This window comes from Mustela putorius, unplaced genomic scaffold (genome assembly GCF_011764305.1).
Source record: "Mustela putorius furo isolate JIRA1106 unplaced genomic scaffold, ASM1176430v1.1 tig00000275_pilon_pilon_pilon, whole genome shotgun sequence".
Classification (NCBI taxonomy): domain Eukaryota; kingdom Metazoa; phylum Chordata; class Mammalia; order Carnivora; family Mustelidae; genus Mustela; species Mustela putorius.
In genome coordinates, this window is record NW_025421341.1 from 9,096,492 (window position 1) to 9,108,550 (window position 12,059).

Genomic DNA, 12,059 nt, shown 5'->3' on the forward strand with positions numbered 1-12,059 from the left:
AAATCTATTGGTAGGGGTGCCTAGTGGCTCAGTTGGTTAAGCAACTGCTTTTGGCTTGGGTCATGATCCTGGAATACGGGGACTGAGTCCCAAATCAGGCTCCCTGCGCGGTAGGGAGTCTGCTTCTCCCTCTGATCTCTGCCCTCTCATGCCTTCTAATAAAATAAATAAAATCTTAAAAAAAAAGTCTATTGATATTCCCAAATGTGTATTACTTAACTAAAATCATTCAGTAAAGATATGTCATGATTAAGCTGTCTGAAGGATATTTAATATTTTTAACACTGCTACTATCTTTCATTACTACTTTTTAATACTACTTTTTCACCTACTGATTTTTTATAAAATATTTGTGTACTACTAATTGTTAACTCAAACATTATTCTGGAATAAACAGATGCCAAACAAATCAAGGTAACATATATTAAATGTGGAAACATTTATAATCAAGGTTATTGAGATTAAAAAAAGATATTAAAGTGTCAACTGGATAAATGGAGGAAGTAGAGAACTTAAACACGTAAGTACTTTTCTTTGATGGATGAGAAGCTCACCCAGTAAAAAGCTGGGTTCAACAGGCTGGATTACAAAAAGCAAAAACCTGCTAACTCCCTGGAGTGACTTCTGCTGCCCCAAGGGCTCACGCCATCTGGCTCTGGGTGGCGGGTAATTTCTTTGAGGTCTGACACCTGGGGTCCAGCAGACCTTCCACCTCAGCAGTAGTAAATGTTCCCATGGGGTTTTGCAACCGCAACACCCCAACCAGGAGGTTGCCAGTTTTTTAGCTCTATTAACTTAAAAGTAACAGACTAATATAAGATGAATATTTAGAAATCATGACCTCTGTAAGATATTGGCCTCACCTGTGGGTTCTTGAAAAGTGCATATTTTTCTATACGTTCCATAAATATAAGCTTGTTCTGGCTATCTCTTGTCCAATTAAGAAGATTTTCAACCAAGTTTTCATGGTCTTCAAAGATTCTCTCTGTCCCAAGATAAAATATCAATATTTTGTTAATATTCATCAGAGCTGCATCAAAGACCTGAACCTTGTGAAGTAATTCCAAGCAGAATCACAGAATTTTACTCGACATTCTGGCTCTTAGTCCTTAGAAATGATCCAGTCTTCCCTCTATTTACAAATCTGGAAACGTGCCCACTGTGTTAATGGATTTTAGCAAAGTCACACAACTGCTACATAGAAAAATTAGGACTAAAATCTAGGTTTTCTGTTAGGTCTTCCTCAGCCTTCAGCTTTTTCCCATCCACCCCTGAAAAAACCCAAAAACCAGGGGTGCCCCGGATTGCTCAGCAAGTTAACCATCTGCCTTCAACTTAGGTCATGACCTCAGGCTCCTGGGACTGAGCCCCTCCCTTCAGCCCCTGCCCAGCGAGCTCGGGTTCCTCTCCTCCCTCTCCCCCAGCTCCTGCTCTCTCTCTCCCTCTAAAATAAAAAAATAAAAATCTTAAGAAAAGAAAAAAGACACTGTAGCCAATTACATAAAAGGGAGTAGAGAAATATTATATACATGGGTCTTTAACTTACAGCCATAGACATATTCCCAAAATTAGTATTCAAACGTTTTCTGTGTGTCATGATGCCACGTCTCTGAACTCAAACCTTTCTAATTCTCTAAGAATAGTTTTGAGTATTATTAGAATACATTTTATACGTGTTAATAAACTAATAACATGTTTTAGTTTCTGGGGGCTATATATGTGTGCTCTGAGACAAAAGGGTTATTAAATTTTTATTTCTCTGGAAACCACTGTGAAATATTTAAATATATAGGTACTAAGAGCAATGCAAATACTTTTTAAAATAAAATATAAAGTTGACATTGATTACAGAATCAACAATACCTGATAAAATAACAATCGCCATAATCACACATTATAATAAGGAAACTTTTAAGAGTCAATTATGGCATTAAAAATGAGGAATTTTTAAAACTAGAGAATACCACGCTAAACTACAAACCACAGGAATTTAAGATTTAGTACATCTAGCTAAAAATAAAAAACATAGGTTTTATGTTTTCCCTGAAAGTCAAATGCTGGTTAAAGAAATTTGGAACAAATATGAATAAACAAAATGGTCTTAGTAAATGTGTCTGTCTATGCAGTAATTTGAAGGGAAAAAGTATTTCGTTATTTAAAAAAAAAAAAAAAAACTGTTTCAGCCATAAGAAGATTTGAAGTGAACTGGAAATGATCTTGTATCCAAAGAAATCTCAAAATACTTAAGAGGAAAAAAAGATAATGTAAAAAGCTAAGGCTATATATAGGGGGGCAAAAAAGATGACTCAAAGTGCTTTAGTTAACATGAACACTGTTAGGATTGCATAGAAATTAAAAAGTAAATGAAGCAATTAGATTACTAACCCATTTGTAATTCAGAGATGGTTTCTACCAGCGACCAGTCTAAACTATAACCGCAGTGGGATTTGTCCATTAGGTTATCCAGCACTTGTCTCACTGTCTGCCTCTCATCCACCATCATTGTTTTAGAACTATCGTCAGACATGTGGACTCTAATCACCAACTATAACAGGTAAAAAGGAAATTAAATACAAACCAAAAACTAGGCATTCTAGAAATTTCTTCTAATATCAAGTAACATTGAGCAATGTTCTTAGTTAAATATAAATTAAAACACAAATGATCTTATTATGCAAGAAAGATGCTTGCATCTAAATTTAGGTATCAAATAACACATCTAAACAAATGGAAAGCATTTCTGAAAGTATAACAACGGGTTTAAGATTATAATAAGACAATTTTGTTTTACTTTTTTAAAAGAATTTAAAACAGAAAGATATTTCTTTCTAAACATTTTATCTACAAAAAACATTAAGTGAAAAATATTATTAGGAAGAAATATCCCTCTATCTTTCTGTATCTTCAAGATATGATATATAAACAAGGTAAATCTTTATAAATCTGATAAAAACTGATAAAAAAAAAAATCCCAAATGAGGAAAAAGCCCAAATATCACCTTTTTCACTTGTGCCTCTTTAATCTTCTCCAGGGCAACTCTGATCTTCTCAGCTTTCAATTTTGCGGCCTGTTCTTCCTGTGAACACAAAGCACTGCAGATAAACTAATGCTGAAACAATGAGAATTTCTGGTAAGTCTTTTTATCTTAAGGATGTTGCCAGTATTGAATTTCAGGAATATAACTTCAGATACTTACAGAGAGAGCACATTTAAAAAATAACCCTATTCACAAAGTGAGAACAGACATAGTGCAAAGGAAAATTTCTAAGATGCAGACTTGAAGATCTCTTATAGTAAGACTAGATTCCATCTTCCAGAGAAAAAGAAATCTGTGATATAGCAAATTAATGAGTTTGATTCTGTCAATCTGAAGCAGATGAATTTCAGAACGGAGAAAAAGGGACTGTATAATGGGCTATGTGCTGGCCTCCACTTTGCCATACCTGCAGTCCCTCGACTCAGAATTTATACCTGCCTCTGAAGCACGGGCAATCTTCTGCATACCAGTGTTTTGTTTTATTATACTGAAAATGTATGATCATCATCAAACAGCAGAAAAAAGTCAATTTATTTCTTTGCAACCACATAAAAAATCCTTAATAAAAAATACAGGTATGTTCTTATCAATATACTAATGCAAAGAGAGAAGTCTGCATTATACTCTGGGCTTCATTCTGCTTTGAAAAGTACACAATATAATCAATGTCTCATGTTAGTAAACTCAAATTTGTTTCTATTAATTCACTGATGAAATTTTTAAATGCTAAATATAATTTTCCAAATATTTAACTTCTAGTAACTTCTATATAAAATTTAGATTATAAATAGTAATAAAATTATCAAGAACTATAATTATAACCATTTACTTTTTCCTAAAATAACATATAGTATTGTAACACCAGTACTTACTTGTACTTTCCAGCAATAGGCCATTGTACACTGTAGTCTTAATCTTCAGTTGAGAAAAACTCATATAAGTAAATTTTCACTTTGTATGAAGGATTACCTTCCAACTCTAAGTTTTTGATTACTCTTGAAAACATCTAAGGAAAATATACACTGCCATCTTACATATTCCTATATTTAACATAAGACTTAAAACAAAAGAAAGATCTAGTTATATCAGCTACTTTTATCTGCTCTGGATTATGATTAAAAGCCATCCGTTTCACACTCTAAGCTATCTTCCTTCATTTCAAGCTTAGTAGTTACTACGGTAGAATAGAATGAGAAAACAGTAAGTAGTTAGAAAGACAGTGGAGCTTGTTTGCCAGAAATCGGATCCTTTTCAATGAGAGGAGCCAGTGAATTAACATCATAACCAAGGTGTGGAAATACTATCTGTAAACCCAATTAGACAGAGAACAAAGAACTTTATTTTAACAATGGAAGGGGTAAGGTAAGACTTGATTCTTAAAACTGTTATAGATGTATTCATTTGATTAAAAAATCAAATCATTGTATCGCCTTTATGCAAACAAATAACATAATTATAAAATATGTTGCCTGTGTATTGTAAAATAATTTTTTTTCTTTTTAATGCAGGCTATACAAATGAGATCACTATGCTACTGTCATTAAAACTCTCAGTCTCTGGAATAATTCGTTTTAGATAAACAAATCATTGTTAGTTTAATTACCAAACCCGGTGTTTCTGATGAGTATAGCACTACTCTAGAAAGGAATTTTGAATACTATCATTTCCCAGTGGTTTCATGAAACCAGTTGACTGTTTTGTTGTTTTTGTTGTTGTTGTTGTTTTTGAAGAGAAAAAGGGAAGCAGGAGCTTCATGAATGTCTTCTCAATAGGATAATGACCTTCTGTTTCTCATGGCTCATTTGACACATCTTTGTATTAGTATGAACGGCTGTTACAGAAAGGAAAAATTTATCAAGGCATATTTTCAAGTTTTACTTCATGTCTCTGAAAGGCAAATTTAAATCTCGAAGTCTGATAAGGAAAGACTGATACATAAAATCAATGCTTTGTGTATGTGGAATATAAACATGAAATTCTAAAAGGCTAAATTCTTTTATAGCCTTGTAATTATTCTTAGCAGAAATTAAAAAAAAATCCCCCAAGCCAAGAATATTTTTAAGAGAAAAATACTCAAAAGAGTAGCTGAAAAAGCTATAGACTAGGAGAAAATATTTGAAATTTATCAAACTTATCTGATAAAAGACTATCTAAAATATTCAAAGAAACTTAAAATTTAATTTAGCCATTTAAAAAAATTTACCCATTTAAAAAACAGGTAAAAGCCATGAACAAACAACTCACCAAAGAAGGTATACAGATAGCAAATAAGCCCATGAAAAGATGCTCAATATCATATATCTTTAGGGAACATCAAATTAAAACGAGCTATCACTATACAACCTATTAAAATGGCCAAAATCCGAAAAATTGAAAACATCAAATGTTGGTGAAATAGAGGATCAACAAGAACTCACATACATTGCCGGTGGGAATGAAAAACGACAGAGCCACACTGGAAGATAGTTTGGTGGTTTCTAATAAAACAAACATGCTCTTACAATATGATCCAGTCATCAAGCTCCTTAAGATCTACCCAAAGGAGGTGAAAACTTCCCTCCACCCAGAAATCTGCACACAGATGCTTCTAGCATTACTCCTAATTGCTAAAACTTAAAAGCAACGCAGAGAGCCTTCAGGAGCTGAATGGTAAACTGTGCTACATCCAGACAATGGAATATTACTCAGTGCTAAAAGGAAATGATCAAGCCATGGAAAGACACTGAGGAAACTTAAATGCACATCACTAAGTGAATGAAGCCAATCTGAAAAGGCTGCTTACTGTATGATTCCAACAATATGACGTTCTGAAAAAGGCAAAACTATGCAGATGGTAAAAAGATTATGGTTGCTAGGGGCTGGGGAGCAGGAGGGATGACTAGGTGGAACACAGCACTTTTGTCCGAGCGAAGCTATACTGCCTGACGCGCTGTAGGACATGACATTACACATTTGTGCAAATCCACAGAATGAACAACATGAAGAGGGAACCCTAATGTAAGCTGTGGACTCTGGGTGATAATGATGTGTCAAGAAAGGTTCGTCTGTTGTATCGAATATACCACTCTGGTGTGGGATGCTGATTACAGGGAGGCTATGCACTTGTGGGGGCAGGTAGTATATGGGAAATCTCTGTACCTTCCCCTCCAATTTACTGTGCATCTAAAACTGCTCTAAAAGAATTCAGTTTATTTATTTATTTAAAGATTTTATTTATTTATTTGACAGACAGAGATCACAAGTAGGAAGAGAGGCAGGCACAGAGAGAGGAGGAAGCTGGCTTCCCACTGAGCAGAGAGCCCAATGTGGGGCTTGATCCCAGGACCCTGGGATCACGACCTGAGCCGAAGGGAGAGGCTTAACCCACTGAGCCACCCAGGCGCCCCAGAATTCAGTTTATTTTAAAAAGACATATACAAATTTAAATAATTACATTCTGATATTGGTTAGAAATATAAAAATAGTACTTTCACACTCCCATTTTATTGTAATATTATTTGCCAAATACAACAGAACACAACCAGTGCTATCTTCTGAAGGACTGATATAAAAAGTCATTTAATTTTAAGATTAGTTTAAACTAAGTTTCTGTTCTACAGGGTAGCAGGAAAAAGGCTGACATGGTGGAAGAAAGGATTAAAGAAACAAGAGATTCAGTGCAACCATTTAACAAACATTAAACAAATTGGATTTCCTAGCCATCAATACGAAACCATCTTTTTGGAAAGCACCTAGGTGGGGCTATTTTAACATCCAAATTTAGCTCTTTCATTTGCTCAAAATAATACTCTGTAGTAACTACATAAATTGATCTGTTTTAAAACTGTTATCAAATTCAAATTTAGGAGCTATGTGCTTAATTTCAGCATAGGCAAATTTTAGTTTATTCTTCTCCAGTTTATCAACAAGGATGATATTTGCTAGAAGCTTTTTGAAGAAACAACTGATCAAGATACTTCTTACATTTAGAGTCTGAATATCATCACCGGAGCAGAACTGAAAATAGAAATACTTGTATCAAATTGCAAGAGTCATAGTGTTTTATGCTTCCCATGGATAACCTGTTTCTCAGAAAGTTTGACCTTTACCTACATTACCATGGTAGATATATTCGTACCTTTACTTTTAACCATTACAACCCAGGAGAGGAAGAAATTGTTTTAAGCTCATATAGCATGCAAGATCAATAAATCTTTGTTGATGTGATTAGACTGTACAGGAAGAAGATACTTGCTAGTTTACTTATTAAGGCAATGTAAGTCTATGTTCAATGTCTGCAGCCTAATTTCAATACAAAGAACAAAGCTTTATTCATCTCATGTTCTCCTCTTTTTGGTAATGCAGACAACCTCAAGGTCTTAAGTCTTCAGCCCCCTTATCTTCTGACTATCCTTTTCTTCACATTGTCTGTTCCTCAGTCATCCTCAACATAAGTAAAAGATATCTCACACGTAAAACAACTTTCTCTTCTACCCTGTCTCTTAAAAGAGCAAAAGACAACCCATTTTCTACCTGAAAAACTCCTGCGCAGCTATCACTAACCATCAAATGCCAAGTCTCCTCAAATTTACATAAAGAACAAAAACTCAGTGAAGATCTTATGATTAAATGAAAGCCAATGCTGTGGTTACAAAGTGTTAAAGCACTCTCTTGAGTGTAAAAATTAGAATACTGATAGAAAGAGTGACAGTTGCTAAGAGACGGCCAGTGAATTTTCTTCAACAAGAAATTATTAAGGCTTTGTTGGTTCAGAACAAATCCAGCTGAAATTAAGGGGCTCAAAATGAATTAACAGTTTCTGTAGGATGTAGTTTATTTCACATTTTACAACAATAAAAAGTTATATCAATTTTAAAAGGTTCAAAGAAAACTTGGAGTGGTAATTAGTTCACTGCCAATTAAATGCTCTACTCTATAAAATTACTTAGAGCCAAAATAATTACTTTACTTCCCTGACAATGAAAAAGATTCTCATTGAGAAGAGAACAAACAACTGAACATCTAAAGCTTACCACACACAATGAGGTGTGTTACACATGGTATCTCATTTAATTCCCAATAATGCAAGGCCAATATCACTATTATATACATTGTACTGATGAACTAAGGCTCAGAAAGACTAATCTTTCTAAGATCATACAGGCAGTTACCAAATGACTGACTACTTGCTCTCTCCACTATGTCATAAAGGTACAGCATAAACGAATGGGATAGCAGTAAATTAAAACCACTTGTCAAAAAATGAAAGACTTACAGTAACATAATAGCATTTTTATAACTTCTCTGAAGCAAAGAAAATGGTGGTTAACATTACAACAGTTCTCGAAGGTTACTAAAGGGCCATTCTGTGACAGATGTGTGTTGAGACTGAAGGTTTGGGTCTGACTGCAGGAGCTTACATTTCATAAGAGACAAAACAATAAAGAAATAGATGTGTGGTTAGTCAGGGACAAATCCTATGGGAAAAAAAAAATAACGCAGGGTAGAGGAGTGAAGGATGACAAGAAAATGCACTGTGAGATGAAGAGGTTAGGAAAGGCATTTAGAAGAGTAACCAGAGATTTAAGGGCACCAATCAGCAGTATGTCCTTTGCCCACTGTACCCATTTATAGTACTAATGCCATTCCTAGAAGAAACTGGTTGGCACTGTTTTTAGAGGTTCCCAGCTCAGAGCTATATGTGGGATAGTTATTTCATTAATAGTGGTATAGTAACAACTGGATTTTGGATAGGAAAAAAAACCAAACATCTTTTTGGTGCTCTGGCCTAGGCGCAGTGCTACTATGTTCATTCTACTGTGTACTAACTACTGGGTGTTACAATGTCTTAGTTTGGAAAAGTGTGTATCAGAGATGGGTAACTGGGGTACCATGCTTTCTGGGTAAGGGGAGCCAGACTGCCACACAGATGGCATGTAAGACGTGTAAATCCATTTAGTTTCAAAACAACCAAGTGCCCTGGTATTGAGGGCACTGACATTGACAGGCTCCTATAGTTTGGGTTATTTAGGAATTTCTGCTACCTCCTTGGCTCCATGCCCCATCCTAGCCTAAATGTTTAGGTTCTATGCTAGTGAATCACATTCCTGCTCAAATTTCATATGTATAAGCAGGGTAGTATGTAGGAGGAAGCTGGAGCCAGATGGTGGCTACACACACCAGCAATTCCAACACTTGGGTAATGGGAGAAGAGTGGATCCAAGCAGGGATGGCTGGTGCCGCAGTTGGTATTACTGTCTCTTGGGCACACGGAGATGAGAAATTACTGACTGCATTTACCCATAACTTGCAAAGAAAAACTCTCCCTGTGGTAGGAACTTCGTATTGTTCACTGCTATATTTCCAGGGTAGTGAACATAGTAGGTATTGAAGTATCTGTTGAATGGATGAAGTTATTCTCTTCAACAGTCTGCCACTTCATTTAGAAAAAAATACAAAGTCCTTAGCGCACCTTGAATAATCTGGTTCCTGCCTACTTCTCCAACCTCAAATCAAGACACTCACTCCTACCTTCATTCAACTACTGTGGCTCCAGCAACATAGCCTTTTCTCAGCTTCTCAAACCTGCCAAATTCTTCTCCCTGGGCTTATCTATCTACATGGAACGCTAACCTTCACCTTCAAGCTGCCTTTTCAGCCCCCACCCTTTAGGTTAAATAGCACCCCCTTAGAAGGGCCTTTTCTGATCTTACTATTTAAAGGAAATGTACCCCTAGTACCCTCCCCAGTATTCCCTAATGAACCTTTGCTTCCTCCACAGCTCTTAACATGATTTAAATTTGTTTACACTTGCCCATTAATATTTTTTATCTATCTTCCTAAGCAGACTGTGAGCTCCTGAGGGAGGCAGAATATGTCCATTTTATACAAAGTTATATCCCAGCCCCAGGATAATACATGACTCAGCAAATATTTGTTCAATAAATAAACAATGGAAATGGTAAAACTATTACATCTGAGAGCAGTGTACAAAATGGACTGGAGGAAGGGAAGGTGAGAATGTAGAGACCAGTGTGGTAGCTCTGATAAGAGGTTAGGAGCTATTTTAGGGTGGTGGCAATGGGAACAAAATGGATGAGTGAATTTAATCCTGCAAATTCTTCAATAGAGCTTTCTTCAACTGAGAAGAAAAAAGGCACCATGGATGGTAGAGGGCTTACACCTTGGTAACCAGGAGAGTAGCAGCATTCTGAATAGAAACAGCAATGTCACAAGAAGGATATAAATTGTGAGGCAGCAGGGTGAATGTAGGTAAGGAAGCTAGAGATCTGTGGGACTAGAGGTGCTGGTAAAATCCTGGTAATCTTCCAAGAAATACCTGAGTGACCAGGAAATATACTGCTCTTAGGTAGAGCGATCTTATCTAGAACAGAGATCCTACTTGAAGTCATCAGTGCAAATTGCAGGGAAAAAGAGAGTAAAGAGGAGGAGCTGAGGAAAAGAAAGACCTTTGCTATGATTATAAAGTATAATATGGCTATTATTCACTTAGACTTCTACATTTCCCTAATCTTAAGCTGTTTCTAGATCTACTTTAAAGAGAAACTCAAGCAAGAGAAAGCAAGATGTCTCTTGGGTCTTCTCTTTGAGCTGCTTCTCAGGGAGGTTTTAGTCATAGTCTTAATACCCTCTTTCAAAAATTTATAACCTTAATAAATTAAAAAAAAAAACCTTAGACATAATAATAACTTATAGACATTACCCATAATTACCATTATATTCCAAAGTAAATATCTATAACCAAGTCCAATATTCTTGAATTTAACATTTAAATACGATAATGAAATAAAAACATGACATGAAAAGAGGTCAGAATCTATTTAGCTTCCCTACTTTGTTACTGCTTAGTTAATAATGACAATGGCTAAACAATTTTAAATTGATGTAAAATATTAGCCCAGTGAAAATCCCGTTGGACTGACTGAAACCATTCTGAGAGCGGATAACTGAGAAATTAAAACTGCAGTCTTCTCTTCCAATTTGATTAAGCTACTGTAAAGTAAGATTCTGCTTATATAAATATTTTAATTTATAATACAAGCATGAATTAGAAAACAAAATCTGCTAAAGAAACTCACAGCATGGATAGATAACCACTAGTAATAAAAGTTTAAATTAGAGCAACGTTTTTAGACTTTAAAATAAAGTGTTAAACTAGAAAAAGTGCAACATACTTGGGAAGATGGCCAGGTATTTACAATATTTACAGTATTTTTGGATATTGAGAGTAGAATATTAAGTCATTGTATCTTAAGTCATTAAGATCATAAATAATTACTTCAGTAAGAGAAAAAAAATAACTATAACAACAAAGATGCTGAAATAAGAAAGCATAATCTAGGAAATCTGAGAACACAATCAAAACCAGAAATTATATTCTACCTGAAAGACAATAAATATTTACATGCAGGTGGAAAGAAGTAGTATCACCTTGGTCAGCAAATGAGAAGGTTTTCCTGCAATGTTTCTCAGAAGAAGGGAGGTTTCCCTGTCCAGATAGGAGTGCTTGTGCAGAAAAAGAGAGAGAAAAACAAAAAAGGCAAAAGAAGTCAGTGGAGGTTTTATGTGTTTAAAATATAAAGCAGACAAAGAATGTTTCTCTATCATTAATCTCATGTCTTTTTCCTACAGTGAAATGTGTCCATAAGAAAACTTTAAAAAAGAAAACAAACAAACAAACAAACAAAACAAAACAGAAAGAAAGAAAAGGATGGGGAGACAGACACCATTGATGCCAAGAGGCATGTCCTAGCCAACTCGGGCCAGTCCCTTACTGCGAAAATGGACCATGCGCTGCCTAGATCACAGAGCCAGCCTGTCTTCTAGGGAGGCCTTTGCGAGTGCTGTGCACACAGCACAGATAACAGGTGTTGAGACCAATGACTAAACAGAAGCCTTCCTCTTATTAAAGCTGATAAAGACCCCTATAGCTTTAAGTAGTATATTCTTGTAAAAACAGAGTAAGACTTTAAAAAACTTTTTCAAAACTCTGCAAGTATTTCTGATCAATTCAATGACAGC

General features: G+C 35.4%; 1 protein-coding gene across 6 annotated transcripts in view; it reads right to left on the reverse strand.

Moving 5' to 3' along the window:
- Positions 1-12,059, reverse strand: part of RAPH1 (Ras association (RalGDS/AF-6) and pleckstrin homology domains 1) — a 102,038-nt gene that overhangs the window by 28,402 nt on the left and 61,577 nt on the right. For 4 of the 6 annotated variants that reach the window (XM_045078599.1, XM_045078596.1, XM_045078601.1 and 1 more), the window contains 4 exons: positions 11,469-11,543; positions 3,000-3,077; positions 2,386-2,545; positions 864-985 (listed from right to left, as the gene is read on the reverse strand). In XM_045078599.1, the coding sequence (XP_044934534.1) occupies positions 864-985; positions 2,386-2,545; positions 3,000-3,077; positions 11,469-11,543 (435 nt within the window). The remainder of the gene's footprint in view (positions 1-863; positions 986-2,385; positions 2,546-2,999; positions 3,078-11,468; positions 11,544-12,059) is intronic. The other 2 variants (XM_045078600.1, XM_045078597.1) reach the window with 1 other exon arrangement.